We start from the raw sequence: 20,508 nt of genomic DNA, 5'->3' as shown, positions 1-20,508 counted from the left end.
TACAAAACTCTTAAAAAAGTCTGTGTTAAGGACTTGAGTATTGGTTCTCCTGACTCAAAGCTCAAAGGCAGTTCCAAATTCTCCTTTCTTTTCTGTCTTACCTGAAAGTGGTTACTCCAACTAGCACTATACTGGTCAACGTGTGAAAGCACCACCTCCGGTGCCCTGGAAACTTAGAGCTACTGGTGAGTCTGCAGTTCCTCCTTATTCACCAGCTTGTGTTTTCTACCTGAAATTAATAGCTGTTCAATTATATGCTAATTTATATAATTCCACGTTTTCCTTAAGATGAGGCTATGTGCTATGTATTCATGATTAATAAGCACAGGATATTTAAAAATTAAGAGGTGATAATATGCTATTTCCAGACAGTTGTGCAGAGTCACTTTACAATTTGTTTCTTTAATGTTTAAGGTGACGACCCTTGTCAACACAAGCAACAAAGGCCCATCTGGTAAAAAGAAAGGGAGGTCAAAGAAAGCCCATGTACTGGCTGCATCTGTAGAGCAAGCCACTCAAAACTTCCTGGAAAAGGGTGAACAGATCGCTAAGGAGAGTCAAGATCTCAAAGAAGAATTGGTGGCTGCTGTCGAGGATGTACGCAAACAAGGTAGGCAAAATAATATTCTAGAGGGATATATATTGATGTGTAAACAGTGGATTTTTTTTCCAAGAAAAAGAAGACTACTCAAAAGAATAGAAATACACTTGTCATTTTTAATTCTGCTAGAATTAGGTGCATAGAGAGAGATTTTTTTGGTTTTGGCACTAAAGCACTGCTACCAGCACTCCATGTCTGCTCTTGCTTCAAAATCTTCAGTAGATGAAACCAGATTCTTGTGTCAAACTCGGGCTTTAGGGAGGATAGGATGAGAAGACTTTATATTTATAGAGTCACTGAAAATCCAAGATTTTAAGGATGAAGAGAAGAGAGGAATATAAAGTAGTGTGATAAAATTATTGTTGCTTTGTATGATTCCCAAATTTGCATTTACAGTTTAAGCTTTCCTCAAAAATCTATCTGGTAAGCTAGTGATCAATTATATAGCTAGCAAATTGGCTATAGTACTATTCATTCAGCATATTTTAAAAAAATCAATTGTGCTAAAATATACATAACATAAAAAACATCATCTTAACCATTTAAGTGTATAGTTCAGTCATGAAAAGTATATTCACATGGTTGAGTAACCAATCCCCAGAACTTTTTCATCTTGTAAAACTGAAATTTGGTACCTGTTAAATAACCCCCAATTTCTCCCTCCCTCTCTCCCCTGGCAACCACTATGTGACTTTATTTTTCCATGAGTTTTACTACTCTAGATGTATGTGGAATCATACAATGTTTGTCATTTTGTGACTAGATTATTTCACTTAGCCTAGTGTCCTCCAGGTTTATCCATGTGGTAGCATGTTTGAAAACACCCTTCCTTTTTAGGGCTAAATAATATTCTATTGTATATTTATACCATATTTCCTTTATCCATTCACCCATTGACAGACATTTGTGTTCTTTTCACCTTTGGGCTATTGTGAGTAATTCTGCTGTGAATATGGGTATGCAAATATCTCTCCTCATGACGTTGATCTCAGTTCTTTTGGATTTTCAATCAGAGGTGATATTGCTGGATCATGCAGTAGTTCTATTTTTAATTATTTGAGGAACCTCCATACAGTTTCTATAACAGCTTCTACTAACAGTGCCCAAGGTTTCCAGTTTCTCCACATCCTTGGCAACACTTGTTATTTTTTTTGAGGTTTTTTTTTTTTTTTAATAGTAGTCATCATAATGGGTGTGAGGATAGCTCATTGTGGTTTTGATTCGGGTTTCTCCAATTAGTTATGCTGAAAATCATTTCATATTGTGGTTGCCCATGTTTATATCTCCTTTGGAGAAATGTTTATTCAAGCCCTTTGCCCATTCTTTAATCAGGTTATTTATTTTATTGTTGTTGAGTTGTAAGAATTCTGGGTATTGACCCTTGATCAGGTATCGTTTTGCAAATATTTTCTCCCATTCTATAAGCTACCATTTCACTCTGTTGATGATGTTCTTTGATACACAGAAATTTTTAATTTTAATGTAGTCTCATTCAGCAGCTTTAGTTGAAAACTCTAAGACACTGTGGAATTAAAACAGACCCCTACCCACCAGCCTGGCCTCTGTCCTCAATTTTCTATCTCAGTGAATGCCACACATATGTATCCATTATAGAAATCTTACTATCATTCTGCTACTTCCCTCTCCTCCCAAATACAGCCTGTTACAAAAGCCCATAGATTGTACCTCCTAAATATCTTTAAATTGACCAATTTCTATTTGAGTTATTCACAAGCACCTTGCTTTGCCTGCCCCAAGACCTTTATAACACTGTCTCCTCTTAGATGGTTACAGATGGCTCAGTCTGCACATCCGGTTCAAAGAACACCTTCCCAGGGAAACCTTCCTTGATATTCCTGACATAGTTTTTCATGGTTTTTTTTTTTTCCTTGTCACTCTCCACAGGATAATTTAATATTGGGGAGGTAACTTGATTGATAACGTTCTTCTCTGCCACACAAGAAATGAATGGAGGTAGAGACCATGCTGTGTCTCTTGTGATTATTGACTAGAAATGCTTAGTACTCATAAGACTTTAATAAATATTTGTTGAATGAGTGAAGGAATAGACAAATCAATGTTCCGTCTTCTTTCTTCTTGCAAACCTACCACTTTTTAAATTCGCAGATGGATATTTGGTCTCTGGAAATACCAAGCATCCTTCCACACCAATAACTACACTTCTTCTTATTGCCATCTTCTTCCCATCCTCTTCTTCCCCCTAAAAGTTAATTTTATTTACATTACACTCATGTAAATTGTTACTTTAATTTGAAATATTAAATTTTGCAAATTGCATCTGATGTTGATGGAGTATATTTGTGTGTTTTAGCCACATGAAAGCTTCCATGTTTCCAAGTGCTATTGAAAACTGGTATTCCTTCTGAATTGCAGATGGATGCTTATTTGTATTTATACATCTTTAGCTTGGATAGTTTTTTTTTTCCTTCTTCTTTTTTTAGGTTGGATAATATATAATGCATTTCACACTTTTAAAGTAGATGATTTGGGAGTTCCTGCCGTGGCTCAGAGGAAACGAATCTGACTAGTGTCCATGAGGATGCAGGTTCGATCCCTGGTCTTACTCAGTGGGTTAAGGATCTGGCATTTCTGTGAGCTGTGGTGTAAATTGCAGATGTGGCTTGGATCTGGTGTTGATGTGGCTGTGGCATAAACTGGCAGCTACAGCTCTGATTCGACCCCAAGCCTGGAACCTCCACATGCTGCAGGTGCGGCCCTAAAAAGATAAATAAATAAATAAATAAATAAATAAAGTAAATAATATGATAAGTTTTGACAGATGTATAAACTTTGAAACCATCACCACCATCAAGATAGTGAACCTCTCCTTGAACAGAAGGTTTTGATTAACTGGTCCATAGGTCATTTTCTCAGATATTTGTCTTTTATGATGTTGAATTTTCCCATTTATTTTCTTTAGCAACCTCTTAGCTTTCCCTTATTTTTTTCCTTAGAAGTTAGTTTTCACGCCTTCTGTAGAAATTAATGCTTTAGATTTCTCAAACCTTGTCTGAAATGGTGTTTTGTGGATCTAATGTAATAACCGACATAGTTCTTGGCCAGAGAGCCCTAGGGATGTTAGAGTGAAAAATTATAACAGTGCTAATTTAGGACAGCTTAGCATGGTTGTTCTTCTAGAGGATATTTTTAATTTCAACTAAATTATCCATTTCTTATTACAGAAACACTGTGCATAAGAAACAATGCTTGTGTGTTGCCTGCATTAAGCCCAACTGCCACATGTCCCTTTTTCTGAATTCAAGGGGCAAATTCAAGGAAACATTTAAACAAATTTCACTGGCAAAAGCCGTTGAAATTCTTTCTGATTCTCTCACTTCAGATCTCTCTCACTCTCGAATACATGCCTGTCATGTGTGGGGGACGCCCCTCTTCTCTGACAGCAAAATCCTCAGGCCTTCCTTTCAGTTATGCATCTACAGGGACTTTTCTTCTTCTTCCCTCAGTCGGTTCTTTACGGTGTAGTCTTAGCCTGTCTGGCTCTGCCCACGTATTGTGTTTTGCCCATTACCCAGGTTGTGTTCACAGGTGAGAGCCACTGTTGATTTTCAGAGGGAGAGATCGGGGGAAAGGAAACAAGTGGGGAGCAGGGAAGGAGTATTTCGTCACTGAAACTCTGAAACACAGAATCTTTCCTTCCATCATAGAAATCTTCTTTCTAGAGTTTGTTGGTGGCTCAGCAGGTTAAGGATCTGGGCTTGTTATCTCCATGGGTTGGGTCACTGTGGGTTGGGTCACTGCTGTGATGTGCATTAGATGCCTGGCCAAAATGAGAGAGAGAAAGGAAGGCAGGGAGGCAGGAAGGCAGGAAGGAAGGAAGGAAGAAAAAGAAAGAAAAGAAAGAAATCTACTTTCTAACACATAAAATGATATTCAGGAGTTATGGAAACACTGACATTTCAAACTATCTCCTCCTTTAAAGTGGCTCTGATATCCATATATGTGTTTTGTTTTGGTGTTTTTTTGTTTGTTTTTTTTCTTTTTTGGCTTTTTAGGGTCACACCTGCAGCAAGTTCCCTGGCTAGGGGTTTAATTGGAACTACAGCTGCCAGCCTATATCACAGCCACAGCAACGTGGAGTCTGAGCTGCATCTTCGACCTACACTGCAGTTCATGGCAATGCCAGATCCTTAACCCACTGAGCAAGACCAGGGATCCAACCTGTGTCCTCATGGATACTAGTCAGATTCATTTCCACCAAGCCACAACAGGAACTCCCCATTTTCAGATTTTTAATATAGAACCATTTATTTTTCTTTTGAAGTTTCACAACATTCACGATTATAATTACTACAATCTGTCAAGATTAGATATGGAATTATCTTTCTAAGTATGTCATTATTGTATCTCATATGATAAACTTAGTGTTAGTTGAATTTCTTTATCATTTAAAAATATGTGTATTTTGGATTTCCCGTCGTGGCTCAGTGATTAACAAATCCGACTAGGAACCATGAGGTTTTGGGTTCGGTCCCTGGCCTTGCTCAGTGGGTTAAGGATCTGGTGTTGCCATGAGCTGTGGTGTAGGTCATAGACGCAGCTCAAATCTGGCGTTGCTGTGGCTGTGGTGTAGGCCAGTGGCTACAGCTCTGATTAGACCCCTAGCCTGGGAACCTCCATATGCCTCAGGTGCAGCCCTAGAAAAGACCAAAAAAAAAAAAAAAGTATATGTAGGTGTATGCATATATGTATGTATGTATTTTAATCCTAGGCCACATGCCAGATTTTGAAAATTGCTCAGTATAAATGGTGACAATATTTTTACCCTATAGTATTTCAGTAAAATATTTTCCTGTGCTTTTAATGTATAAACTGCAAAAGAATTATTTGAGTAGGCTTATGACAGCATTTATATTAAAAACAAGTAGTAAAAGTAAATTACCAAAATATATATTAAGAAGAGAAACTGTACTCAGACTTACAACACTGACATTTTAGACTTTGCTAAAAGATGAGTTACTTGGTCAGGAGTGTGTGTGTCTGTTTTAACATAGGTATAATATTACATATATGTATATTGTCTTCCTAAACTTTATCAGGATAGGAACAATGATGTGTATGTTTTCCTTCTGCTCTTAAAGGACCTGGCATGATGCTCTAGCACATGGCTGGTGATATTCAAAGAGGTTACATGTGAAGATAGCAAAGTATTGGATGTTTGATTAGTATACCTGACTTCTAATGTTACTTGGGCCAATAACTGTATGATTTAAGGTAAATTTCTTAACTACTTTTCAGCCACATTGTCTCCATTCTTCAAAAACAGGCAATAGGAGTTCCAGTCATGGCACAGTAGAAACGAATGACTAGGAAACATGAGGTTGCATGTTCGATCCCTGGCCTCGCTGAGTGGGTTAAGGATCCAGTGTTGCTGTGGGCTATGGTGTAGGTCACAGACATGGCTCAGATCTGATGTTGCTGTGGCTGTGGCTGTGGCTGTGGTATAGGCTGGCATATATAGCTCCAGTTTGACCCCTAGCCTGGGAACCTCCATATGCTGTGTTGTGGCCCTAAAAAGACAAAAAGACCAAAAAAAAAAAAAAAAAAAAAAAGACAAGAATTACTCAGTTTGCCTTATTGGGTTGTTTTACATAAGGAAGTCACAAAGGATTTTTTTAAAAATTAAATATTATGTGGGTATCAGAGTAGATTTATTCATTGTAATTTAGGAAGTCAATCTGTACCCCTTATGACAATAGCTCTCCTTCCTATTGATGAGCAACCGAGGGCCCAGGGCCATGCAGAGCTGACTCAAAATCTAACCATCTCCCCATAGAGGATTGAATCACTCTGTAGTTTAGAATCTGTAGGAGGTGTAGGTGGTCCCAGCAGGTTGAATAGATGTGCAGACCATAATTCATACCATAATCACTACTAAGGACCGAAAGGGAAGTTATTTCAATCACATCTCCACGTGGAAGCTCTGGCCAAAGAAACGTTGGGACAGAGAATTCCAAAACATTTTTTTTTCTTTTTAGGGATCGCAACTGTACCATGTGGAAATTCCCAGGACAGGGGTCAAATTGGAGCTACAGCTGCCAGCCTACACTGGAGCCACAGCAATGCCAGATCTGAGCCACATCTGCCACCTACACCACAGCTCATGGCAATGCTGGATCCTTAACCCACTGAGCGAGGCCACAGACTGAAACTGCATCCTCTTGGACACCAGTCAGGTTCTTAACTCACTGAGCCACAATGGAAACTCCCACCAAAACATTTTTAATGTTTACCGCCAAGCTCGCCCAGACTTGAAAACAATATCTGTATAAACTATGGGCTAGTCTGAGTTCTCAAACGTTAGTGAATATTTGAATCACCTAGGAAGCTTTTGAAATTCTTGGTATATAGGCCTCAAGCCTTATCATTTTTATGTCGGGAACTCAGAGGTGGGACTCAGACATTGAGATTTTTAAAGTTTCCCAGGTGATGCCATTGTAATGCAGCCAATTTGGAAACAAATGGACTAATCTGCTTCTTGCTCATAAGCCCCATGTGGATGACTCATCAATCTCCATCAGTCATCAAGTGCTTCACTTTTGGGAGCTGATGGCCGTCAGTCATTTTATCAGATTTATAGCTTACAGAAAGTTAGATAGGGGAGATTTAGGTGAAACTGTCTGATACTCTAATTAAATTGTTATGGATATATATATAGTTCTGTGCTAAATGTTACTGTGTCTAACATTCTGACATTCAGTGAATATCTATTGAGTATATACCAGGGAGCCAAATCTACACCGCAGTTAAATATTTAAGTGGCTGTTGGAAAAGAAAGGTATGCAGTTGGAATTAGCGAGAAGGGAGTGACGTTTAAGGTGAGCACTGATTAAAATTTTGTGAAGGCCAGTGGGGCAAACATTTCAGATTTAAGCAATCTGATTTTAAAAGGCGAAGAGATAAGAAAGTCATTGATAATCAGGGGATGCATATAGGAGCCCTGATTTGATGAGAAGTTTCATCTTCAGGCATAGTTAGAAACAAGATGATGGGGAGTTCCCATTTCCTAAATCAAAGAGATGGTCCAACCTTTCACTGCTCATTTGAGCTTTTCCTTGTTTTGACACAACTTCAAAGGGGGAATGATCTAGTGATATCTACTATCTCCATTATTACTATTTTTTTTACCCAAGCAATATTTATTCAATATCAGATGACCAATGGACAAAGACAGAATAAGACTGAGAAAAAGTAGTGGAGGGAGAGAGGAAGGTGTCCTCTCATCTCTGAGAGATCAACCTTTGCCTCCTGATGATCTGGTGGCTTTCTTCCTCCCCAACCACTGTGCAGTTGGGATATGGTGTGGGTGGAATGAGCTGGCCATGAGAAACTCCAGTTTATATCAACTGTGTGAACTCCCCAACTGAGATCTGATCAGAGGGCATTTCCCTGTACAAGAAGTTCTTGATGTCACAGAGCCCTGCGTTTCTTCCTCCAGTCACCCTATTAATATGTAAAGCAGTGCATCTAGGGAAGAAAGAAGGGTCCTTTCTCCTGCCCCACTTTCCACAGAGGGCAGACTCTCAAAGGAAAAGCAACACTGTGGTTAGTGCAAGGATTTTTTTTTTTCTTTAAAAGCCAAAGAATTTCTCTTTATTCCAGAATCTATTGGTCAGTTATACCTCTTCTTCCTCCTCAAATATTTATTACATGGTGTTTATAGTTTTCTATGTTTTTATCGAAGTATGGTTGGTGTACAGGGTTGTGATAATTTCTGCTGTACAAAATGATTCACTTATACATGTACACACATCCATTCTCATTCAGATTATTTTCCCATATGTATTATCACAGAATATTGGGTTGAGTTCTCTGTGCTGTACAGCAGGACTCCGTTGGCCTTTTGTCTCAGATATCCCTTGCTTCAGGACTCTGCTCTGCATTCTGAATGCTTGAGCCTCCTAGAGATATTAAGCTTCCTTTTCTGTGCTGTGCTGCTGCCTGACTACCTTCGTATGGGTGGTGGTTCTCTGTGTTGTGATGTGCGGTCTTGTGGCCGTGGGGTGAGATTGCACCCCTGTATGGTTAGAGGGCAGATCCCCAATGAAGGGGAGTACCTTCTGGGGAGAAGAGAATTCTAGGACAGAAAATCGAGATTTGAGAAGCAAGTATTAGGTGAGAAAGAGACCTTGTTTCTCTTTACATGTCTCACTTTTTGGAGCCTGGACTTTGCTGAGTGTAGATCCAAGCTATACAAAATAATATTATTCAAGTAATACAAAAGAGTGTGTGTTTATTAGATCAAGTAAGGGTGGGCAGACCTTGAAGTTGGTATGGTGAGAGTCTCTGCAGTCTCGGAGTACAGCTGAGTCAGAAATCCGGTGATGGTCTGTCGTGTCCATGCACTATTGTTCACTATTCCTCATGTGGCAGCTCTAACTGTCCTTTATTATAGAGGCTTCACTTGCAAGTGTTTCTCAGATTAAAGTTCACAGACCACCTGGTTCAGAAGCAACACAGATGAAGCTGGGCAATGTCCATAAAAATTTGTATTCTTGGGCATAGCCACAAACCTAGATTCAACATGGCTGGGATAACACCTTATTTGCAGATAGTACCCCAAATGAATCTTCTATTTCCAAAGTTTTAGATTCATTAGTAGCCTAAGCTTATTACATCTTTGTGCATGTCATCTTTAATTATTTTCTTATTGAAAAGGATGCTAGCCAGGAATGAGGTAAATTTTCAGAAGCTTTAATGTTAGAAGTGAAAAAAAAGTACAAAAAAACCTAGAGGTATGTACAGTGACAAAAACAAAAAGATGTTTGATGTGAAAATATCATGAAGAAAAAAATGCATAAATATGAAAATGCCTTATACCTTAGGATTAATCTTAATGCAGATTTTACCATTTGCAGTAGTTTTACCTATTGCATGTTTTGTTAAAAAAAAGACACTTGTGTGCCACAGTTTGCAGTAGTTGAGAGCCCAGGAATATCCCACATGAACCTGGAGGCCTGTTCATGGCTCTTGTTGTAACATATGAGGAGATAACAGTAGACAGTTCTTTTATCTCACCCCTCTTTTTGGAAACTTTGGCTTTTTAAAATGCTATAATCTTTCAGTAAGAAAAATAAAAATAAGGAGTTCACATTGTGGCTCAGTGGAAATAAGCCCCACTAGTATCCATGAGGGCACAAGTTCAATCCCTGGCCTTACTTAGTGGGTTAATGATCCGGCATTGCCATGAGCTGTGGTGTAGGTCACAGACGCAGCTCGGATCTGGCGTTGCTGTGGCTGTGGCGTAGGCCAGCAGCTGCAACTCTGATCTGACCCCTAACCTGGGACCTCCCATATGCCACAGGTTTGGCCCTAAAAAGCAAAATAAATAAATAATAATAGTAATAAAAATAATAGCTTCCATTTATTGGTTGTTACCTCATTTGTAATATACTTTTTGTGTAATACGCTTTTTGTGTCTTCTCTTAATACTGTAGACTGAAAAAAAATCACAAGGGAGTTGTGAGTTAAGCGTTATTTGGGGCAAAATGAGGACTGTATCCTGGGAGGGAGCCTCTCAGATATCTCTGAGGAACTGCTCTGAAGAGGTGGAGGGGGTCAGTATGTATGTGATTTTGGTAAAAGTTGGGGGGAAGATATGTGTGATCAAGCACACATTTTGGCAGGGGGTTTTTACATCACAAGCAGCAGATGTCTCTGATAATGATTTTAGTGCTTGTCTAGATATGAGAAGATGCAAGAAATTGGGCTCATAAAATCTGAAAATATCTAGCTATCTGAAGGTATGTTCTGCCAGTTTTTCCCAGAGCACGGAGTGCCTCATTCCTGATCTTCACCCCGAACTCCTTTCAGGATGTGTCAAAGGTCTGTGACTGCAGTGGCTAGCAGCTTCCTTGTAGAGACAGATGGCAAGTGACAGTTTTTAGTTGGCAGCATCATTCTGTTAGTCATTTCAAGTGATATTATCCATATTGATGCTGAAAGAGCCCCATGTCCATTAACTGACTAACTCAACAAATATGTATTATTATGCACATGTACTATTGGGGGGGCTGGGAGTGTAAAATACAGAAGAAAGCAAATAGACATTCTCCGCCTATAGGAATATTACATTCTGATAGGAAGCAGACAACTAATATGAAAACAAAATTAAGTAGGGTGGTGACTTCAGGCTATAGAACAAGCAGTTTAAAAATCGAACCACCAAAAGCATGATGAATGAAAGATTAATTTGATAAGGTGAACTTAAAATTGCAAACTTTTTCACTGTGGAAGACGGTGGTAAGAGAATGGAGAGAAACCATAGACTGGGAGGAAATATTTGTAAGTCACATATCTGATAAAGGACTTGTATTTAAAATATAAAAAGAACTCTTAAAATTCAACAACAAGAAAACACCAGACTCAATACTGGGCAAATGACCTGAACAGACAGATCACCAAGGAAGATATACAAATGGCAAATAAGCATATGAAAAAAAAGTTAACATCATTTGTCATTAGGAAAATAAGAATTAAATAAAACAAGATTTCCGTATATGCCTACTAGAATCAATAAAATCCCCCAAATTAACTATAGCAAATAATGGTGGGGATATGGAACAATAGGAACTCCTTCATTCAGATGCAAAATGACAGTTAATTACCATATAGCCCATCAATTACCATATAACCCATCAATCTCAGTCCAAGGGATTTACCGCACAGATTTGAAAACTCATGTCTCTACAAAATCACCTAATCTTGTTGCATTAAAAAAAACCCCAAAATTTTATATTAGAATAATTTTAGACTTATGGAAAATTAGCATAGGTAATATAGAAAATTTCCATAACCCTATACCCATTTTCCTCTCTTATTAATATCTAATATTATTATGGTACATTTGTAACAATTAATGAACCAATATTGATACATTATTAGTTGAGCTGAGCACAATAGGAAAAAAACAAAAACAAAATAACAGGCCCTTATGCCTTCATGCTTAGCAAAATGGCAAGAACAAATGCAATATAAATGCTAAAATATTCTTATTCTTAGACCAACTTTCAAAGAATGATAAATTATATACATGTACATGAATACAATGGGAAATCTAGTTTAAAAGATTGCCGACTGGGGACTGTTCCCTTTAATACTCTTTATTGCGGTCCATACTTGTCAGTCTAACTGTTCCTGCCTTTCGCAGAAAAGATTAAAGAGGCTTACAAAGATATACAAAACATAGTCAGAAAAAAAAATAGACATGCATGGAAAAGAAGAAAAAAAAAAGCAAACAAAAACAATGTCTGAGACTATAGAGGAGCCAGGGCAGTGGCAAATAGGCATACATGTTACTACCCAGGCGTGCTTTTCACACCAGTCCACCCCAGGATGGGCCAGGTATCAGGAACGAGCATAATGGGAGGTGGTGGGCAGTGGACCTAGAGTCCAATGCTAGCTCTTCAGTTTTCAGGCTGCGTTAAACTTAACTCTGTCTGCACCAGTGTTTGCATGAGTTCTTGGGGCTAATGATATAAACACTTCTAAGACTGTTGTGAAGAGCAGATCACCGGATGCTTGTAAAGGGCTTAGCAGCAGACCTAAGCAGCTGCAGGCTTTAAACACCTGGTGGCTATTTCCTTGATCGTGATCATCGTTTGTTACTGCACTTGCTGCAGCTGAGCAACAAATTGGGCTAATCTTTATGTTCTGTAGCCGACCAGTTGGAAAATGTAAAATTTTATATTTTAATTATAAATGTAATTAAAGTTAAATTATATTTTAATTAAAATTAACAATAATCTTTTAGGTAGGTCACTAAATAACCTGGATTTCATTTGAATTTCACCTTGTTTTAAGGTGGAATTAAACAAAGCATCTGTTTTCCAACCCTGCATAAAAGGAAATGTTCTATATCACCACATAAAGAAACCTGGTTATCAAGCATTTCCGCGCTAATAGCTAGGTCTGTAATTCAATCAAAAATGCATTTGATGTAAACATCCTGAGGAACAGCAGAGGAAGATTGTCCAAAATAAAGCTGATTCTGTAATTATGATGTATGCCAGTAGCTTGATGGAATCCAGGCCTTCTTCATTAGCAGTGAACCCTTCTGAAACTGAGACTGGGTGAGCATGCTTTTGGAAAAGAAAATAAATGGGCAAAGCACACAGATTCTGAAGCTGAGCTGAGTCTTCCTGAGCACGTGCTAATATAAGATCCTAGAAGCCCAGCCCTCTGTAGTGACCTACAAGCAATATGGAAAAATCAGACCTTACAATAAATTACTGAGATACCATCCCAACATGGCACGGCTAAGCAGAGAAATATCCCTTTTTTTTTTTTTTTTTTTTTTTTAATTTAGTTGATTTACAGTGTTGTGCCGATTTTTCCTATATAGCAAAGTGAACCAGCCATACATATACATATATATATATTCCCTTTTTTATATTATCTTGCATCATGATCTATCCCAAGAGACTGGATACAGTTCCCCTGTGCTGTACAGTAGGCACCTCCTAAGCCTCATATTAAGAGAAATATCTTAATCATTAGGTGCTGATAAGAGACTTCCTGTTAAATTGGAGAGAAGACGGCAATAGGAAGGGCAACAGATGAGTGACTGTTTTAAAAATCCAGAGTCACTTCCTGATACTGTTTTACTCTTCTCTTGTTCCCATGGTCACAATAGAATGAATAGGAGTTCCCATCTGGAGCAGTGGGAACGAACCCAACTAGGAACCCTGAGGTTGCAGGTTCGATCCTTGGCCTCGCTCAGTGGGTTAAGGATCCAGCATTGCCATGAGCTGTGGTGTAGGTCGCAGACTCGGCTTGGATCCTGTGGCATTGCTACGGCTGTGGTGTAGGCCAGTGGCTACAGCCCTGATTTGACCCCTGGCCTGGGAACTTCCATATGCCATGGGTGCAGCCCTAAAAAGCAAAAAAAAAGAAAAAATAAATGAAGAGGCACTTCTTCTCCCCTTCCCATCACCTTTTGGAAGCCTCGGCTTGAGTGTCCTCATCCCCATCCCACTCTGAAATGATCAATTTCTTCCTTTCTTCTGGGACAGCCCAGACAGTATGCAAACATGCGACAGGTTAAAACAAACAAAAAGCATTACCTAATCGCAAACCACCTCCAACAAACGCCTAATTTTTCTGCTTTTTATTTTTTTTATTTTTATTTTTTGTCTTTTTGCTATTTCTTGGGCCGCTCCTGCGGCATATGGAGGTTCCCAGGCTAGGCGTCTCATCGGAGCAACACGGGATCCGAGCAGAGTCTGCAACCTACACCACAGCTCACGGCAATGCTGGATCGTTAACCCACTGAGCAAGCGCACGGACCGAACCCGCAACCTCATGGTTCCTAGTCGGATTCGTTAACTACTGCGCCACGACGGGAACTCCTTTTTCTGCTTTTTAAAAATAAAACTCTCAAAGCATAATCCCCACACATTTGTTCAATTTCCTTACCCCGCAGTCATGTCTCTTTTTATTGTACAATATAATATGTACAGAACCACATGAGGAATAACAAGAATATCAGCATGCAGACTCCTTTGCTTAAGAAATAAAACTTTGTCCATGCAGTGGAAACTGCCTGTTACACCTTGGTGTCTATATTTCCATCCCTTCCTGCTCCCACTGCTCAGCTTGGCCAGGAAGCCACAGTTCTGAATTTGATGTCTATATTTCCCCTATAGTTCCTTTATCATTTTATTATGAAAATGTTTAAGCATTGAGCAAAGTTGAACAATTTTACAGGGAATTCATCTACCTGCAAAAACCACTACCTAAATCTGTCATTAACATTTTGCTGTACTTGCTCTATCACAGATCTATTTCCAATGAATTTTTTCTTTTTTAAATAAATGTGCTATGGAGTTCCCTGGTGGCACAGTAGGTTAAGGATCTGGCATTGTCACTGCTGTGGCTCAGGTCACAGATGTGGTACAGGTTCAGTCCCTACCATGGGAACTTCCACTTGCCACAGGTGTGGCCAATAAAATAAAACAAGACAAAATCAAATTAAATCAAAGAGTGTTCCGAACATTTAAAAAAATTTTTTTAAATAAATGTGCTAGGAAGTAAACAAGATCCTACTGTGTAGCACAGAAAACTATATTCAGTGTTCTTTTTTCTTTCTTTTTTTTTTTTTTTTTTTTTTTTTGTCTTTTCTAGGGCAGCTCCCGTGGCATATGAAGGTTCCCAAGCTAGGGGTCTAATCAGAGATGTAGCCGCCGGCCTACACCAGAGCCACAGTAACCACAGGATCCGAGCTGCGTCTGTGACCTACACCACAGGTCATGGCAATGCCAGATCCTTAACCCACTGAGCAAGGCCAGGGATCAAACCCACAACCTCATGGTTCCTAGTCAGATTCATTAACCACTGAGCCATGACGGGAACTCCTATATTCAGTGTTCTATGATAAACCATGATGGAAAAGAATATAAAAAAAGTATGTGTGTGTCTATCTATATATCTACCTCTATATGTATCTGTATAACAGTAAATGCACAGCAGAAATTAACACAAAATTGTAAATCAACTATATTTCAATTAAAATAAAATAAAATATAAAATAAAAGTACCATCTATAAGGGGTCTTTTTTCGTCCCCATGATTCTGGTTTTCAGACTGACCCCATCATGGAACTTGCTCTGTCAGAGTCATTAGGTTCACTTCTTGGTCTTATTTAGCCATTTCTCTCTCCTGCTTTGCTCAGCCTCTCAATAGCATCACGTGGAATAGAAAATCAGCCCTTACTCCTGAGCCACCCCTTTCTCTCACTGCTCTTGGCTTCACAGTATCTCCTTTCCTCCACCTCTTTCTGGTCCCACATCTCCTTAAGTTTCTAAATTTTGCAATGTCCCAGGGCTTGGGCCTGGACTTTCTTGTCTTCTCTATGAATCAGCTCACCTATATGCCAAAGACTCCATTTTTTTTTTTTTTTTTACCTCTAGGCCTTGGCTATAGATAAATCTATGTAATATTAATCTCACGCAAACCTAAATTCACCTTCTTTTTTTTTTTTCCTATCGTTCATGCATGGGAGTTACAACTAGGTTGCTTAAGTCAGTAGCCTAGAGTTCTAGTTTATTCCGTTTTGCCTCACATCCAAAGCCATAATTTAATTTTATCAGCCTGACTCTAAAATTTATCTTAAATCCATCCATTTTAAGGCAGTGGAGCAGCATAGCCATAACATAAGTTATGAAATAAGCCCACCTACATTTGAAACTTGACTCCAGCATGTACTGACTGTGTGCTAAGTCAGTTACTTTCCCATAGGCCTCAGTTTCATCATCTGTAGATTGAGATAGTACCTATCTCATAGGGTAGTTGTTAATATAGGCAAAGTACTTTAAATCAACGAATGACACATTAGTAAACATTATAAATGCTAATTTAAGACATTTATTTAGAAAGGGCTTTATTAACCCCTCCATGAAGAACAAAGTAGGAAAAAAATATGTGTGTGTGTGTGTGTGTGTGTGTGTGTGTGTACTCATATTTATATATTTGGTGGTGGGGGGGAATGTCTAAGCCAATTAAAGAGAAGATAGGTTTATCAGTCAGGGTTCTCCAGAGAACCAGAACCAATAGGATGCATATGTACATATATTAAGAGATTTAAGGAATTGGTTCCTGTGATTGTTGGGGCTAGCCAGTGGGGTAGGCTAGAAGGCTGGAAACTCACAGGAGTCATTGCTACAGTCTTGAAACAGAATTTCTTCTCCAGCAGCCCTCTCTTTTTGCTTTTAAGGCCTGCCAACTGATTGGATGAGGCCCACCCACATTATCAAGGATAATCTTCTTTCCTTAAAGTAAACCGATTATAGATTTTCACCACATCTACAAAATACCTTGAGAGCAACACCTGTATTACTGCTTGATTAACTGGGTGCTGTATCCTGGCCAAGTTGATCCATTAGAGTCATCATCCCTGTGCGTAACAGTAGATAAATGATGCTTCGTGAATTTGAAACCATCATATATAGATGAGAGGTATGTATTTTTCCTAAACCTCTGTGTTATGCAGTGTTTATGAGCTTGCTTTTGGAAATACATTGCCACTTGGTGCTGAAATACTCTTGAAAGACCCTTAACCTACCAATTAGAGTCTGTGCCCTATGATGCCAGAGGGATGCACCCCGTGGATTTCCACATGTACTTCTGGGGGACAGTGGGGGTTTAGTTCTGCCAAAACCAGCTTGTGCAACCAGCCATTTTGTGTCAGAATTCTTATTTGTCAAATGCTAATACCAGTCCCATCTAATTCACAAATATTAATAATTTCATAAATGCCAAAATGAAAGTATTTGAGAAAACATGAAGCACCTTTTTGAACATGCGAATATAGAATTTCTTTTAAAGGCATGCTTTTGAAACAAAGCTAAAAAATAAGTGGAAAGGCTGTGTATTCTAAGTAAACATTTAGATAATTTTTCCATCTTTGGTTTAATCTGTGTTTGAGACTGGTATTTCTTACTGTTTCAATGCACATGAACAAGGATTTATTGAAGTGTAGGCATGATTTATATGAAATTCTATTTTTAGAAAAGTACTTCTAGGAGCTCCCGCTCTGGTGCAGTGGGTTAAGAATCTGACTGCAGTGGCTTGGGTCACTGCGGAGGTGCGTGTTTGATCCGCCACCCTCTGCCAGCCCAATGTGGTGGGTTAAGGATCAGCATTGCTGCAGCTGTAGCAAGGTCACAGGTACAGCTTGGGTTTGATCCCTGGCCTGCAAACTTCCATATGCTGCAGGTGTGGCCATAAAAACAAACAAAACAAAAACCAAAAACAAACAAACAAACAAAAAATACAGCCTAATAACCAAAAAGAACAACTCAAATATGTCGGTGCTATTAAGCCAATCTGGTCTTCTATTTTGAATTTCTAAAAATAATTGATGCTATGTAAGTCAGTGCTTAATGTATTTCAGTGTTTATGCCATTTCTTTTGTACTCTTCGTGCTCTCATGGGTAGAATAAAATTTGAGCTCAAGTATGATTGTCTTTTTAAAGCGGAAAAGTGTTTAATAACATTGCTTTTTTAAAAGCCCTTAAAATGTGCACTGTATTTGAATGGACTGCAATTCATTGCTTCTTATGATAATTACATTATAGTTTACTGATGTGGACTCATGGGAGTATTTAAGGATGAAAGATCAAAAGTATTAAATATTTACATTCATTAGAATATGGTCCTTTTTTTAGTATAGGCAGAAAAGAAAAACGAATTGGTTTACCTCTGTTGTAGGCTTTATGAACTTATTGCTTTGGTAATTTAAATATCACAACCAAAAATATTGACCTATTTTTCTGTGAGCTTCCACTGAAACAGTAGCAGTCATCTATAACATTACGTAATAAATTTAAAATATGACATTTAAAATCTAAATGTAACTATTATAGCTAATATGTATTTTTTCCATGCCAAAAGCTCTAAATAACAAGAGGTTTCTCTTTCTGGTACAATAATCTACTGGCAACTCCAATGTATTTGATTTTTTTTTCCTCAAGAGAAGGCAAGCAGAATGGCTTCAGCCTTAAGCTGTGTTTCTCTGAGGAAGCATACTTGCATCTCAGTCTTAATCTCTCAAATAAGAAACAGTGTCTTCAAATGAGCTATTCTCTAATATCTCATATATTTTGGTCTTGGATAAAAAAAAAAGAAGAAGAATTAAAGCTGAGTATGCACAACCCTGTGTTGGGTTTTTTAAACATATTTTTCCATCTTTATTGAGACATAATTGGCATATAACATTGTCTGAGTTTAAGGTATACAGTGTGAAGATGTGATACACGTATATATTGTAAAATGCTTATTCCAGTAGGGTTAGTTGACCGAGCATTCACTTCACATGATTAGCATTTTGTTGTTGTTGTGGCAAGAATATTTAAGAACTCTCTTAGCACCTTTTACGTGTGCAAACACAGTGTTTTAACTGTAGTCACATGTTATACACAACATCCCCAGAATGTCTTCTTATAACTGGAGGTTGTCCCTGTTCACCAACATATCCTTATTTGTCCCATCCCACGGTCCCTAACAACCATTTATCTAGTCTTGGTTTCTATGAATTCAACTTTTCTAAAATCCATATGTAAGTGAGATCATACAGTGTTTGTCTCTCTCTGACTTATTTCACTTCACGGATGCCCTCAGGGTTCATCCATGCTGTCACAAGTGGTAGGATAGCCTTCTTTTTTAAGAATGAGTAATATTCCATCACAAGTTTATCCTTGTCAGCATCTGTCATCTCTTGTCTTTTTGATAAGAGATGTCATCACAAGCGTGAGGCAAGATCTCATAGTGCCGTGGATTTGCATTTCCCTGATTATTAGGGATGCTGAGCATCTTTTTATGTACTTGTATCATCTGTATGTCTTCCTTGGAAAAAAATGTCCATTCAGGATCTATGCCCATTTTTAAGTGGATTGCTTTTTTTTTAGCTATTGAATTGAGTAAGTTCTTTGAATATTTTAGATGTGAATCCCTTAGCAGATACATGGTGTGTCAATATTTTCTCCCATCCTGTAGGACACCTTTTCGTTTTGTTGATTGCCTGTGTTAGATTTTGATTAGTCAACCAAGACATGGTTAGGCCCTGAGGAGCTTCTGTTCTAATTGTGAGGGCAAGGCAAGTGCCAGGGAAAACAAAGGAGAAAAAATGCTAAGGGATACGCATTTTTAAGAAAAATACGGCTTCCTTAAAGAGGTCCCACCTAACTCATTTCAGCACTGGGAAACAGATCATTACATTGTTTAGGGGTTGTGACCTGAGGACAATGATAGATTTTATGATTTTTATTAGTTTTTTTCTCAATGCTGGATAAGACAAACCCTGCACGTAGTGTTCAGAGCTTAAACAGTAAAGCTAAAGAAGTATTAGAAATAGTTTGAAGATAATCGACCTACTTATTCCAGCTTTCAGACAGGATCTGGTTAAAAAGCAACATTTTTTTTTTTTCCTTGTACAGCCTCACCTGGGCATATGGAAGCTCCCAGGCAAGGGGTCAAATGGAAGCTACAACTGCTGGCCTATGCCACAGCCATAGCAATGCCAGATCCAAGCTGTACCTGCAACCTACACCACAGCTCATGGCAATGCTGGATCCTTAACCCACTGACTGAAGCCAGGGATCACACCTGCATCCTAATGTATCATAGCTGGATTGAATAACTGAACCCACTCAGTCACAAACAGTTCTTGAATAATTGAACCCACTGAGTCACAACGGGAACTCCAAAAAGCAACATTTTAAATTCCTATTTATATTTCATTTATAGTGTTCTCTCTCAAGTAAATGAAAATAAGTACTAAACTAGTTGAGACTCTTTCTCTTGTGCTCTTCCTACTCCCATTTTCAGGTTTTAAGAAAAAGAAAAATTCTGAAACATACAGTTATATAAGCTTAATAATAATGATCATATATATATATATATATATATATATATACATAGTAACATAGAGAAAGATCTTATATCTGTAATAATGATAATGATCTTAAAGTCTAGTTCCAATGAAGCTTAGTTATCCATGACTCATACATCAACACAATTTCATGTTGTTTATTTTGATGCTGAGTTTCTCCTGCTCCAAATGTGCCAGCATATTTTAGAAATGCTTTGAAGGATGGCAACAAACGCTTTTGCAGGATTAGCCATTAGTTTCCTAGAACTTTTACCAAATGCTTCTGTCTCAGTAATATGTGGAGTCTTACTCTAGTGAACTTTTATATCTCTCAGATGTTTAGAAACAGTCCTGTTTGACAGTTTTGTGATTGACAGTTGAGAAAATAATTGCCCTCCCTTCCTCTTTCCATCTTTATCAAATCTCTACCACTAATATTTTTGGTCTGTCTTCTTTATAATGTTCAATTTACATTTCTCTATAGGAAAATACGATATAGGCT

The 20,508-nt window shown here is 38.3% G+C and overlaps 1 protein-coding gene across 4 annotated transcripts in view; it reads left to right on the top strand.

The window, feature by feature from the left end:
• The window catches only part of CTNNA2 (catenin alpha 2), a 1,212,918-nt gene that overhangs the window by 258,029 nt on the left and 934,381 nt on the right, over positions 1–20,508 (top strand). For all 4 annotated transcript variants that reach the window (XM_021088202.1, XM_021088201.1, XM_021088200.1 and 1 more), the window contains exon 3: positions 415–610. In XM_021088202.1, coding sequence (XP_020943861.1) covers positions 415–610 — 196 coding nt within the window. The remainder of the gene's footprint in view (positions 1–414; positions 611–20,508) is intronic.

The sequence above is a fragment of the Sus scrofa genome, chromosome 3 (genome assembly GCF_000003025.6).
Source record: "Sus scrofa isolate TJ Tabasco breed Duroc chromosome 3, Sscrofa11.1, whole genome shotgun sequence".
NCBI classification, from domain to species: Eukaryota; Metazoa; Chordata; class Mammalia; order Artiodactyla; family Suidae; genus Sus; species Sus scrofa.
The sequence above is the reverse complement of the archived record's forward strand: the minus strand, read 5'-3'. Positions and strand labels throughout refer to the sequence as shown.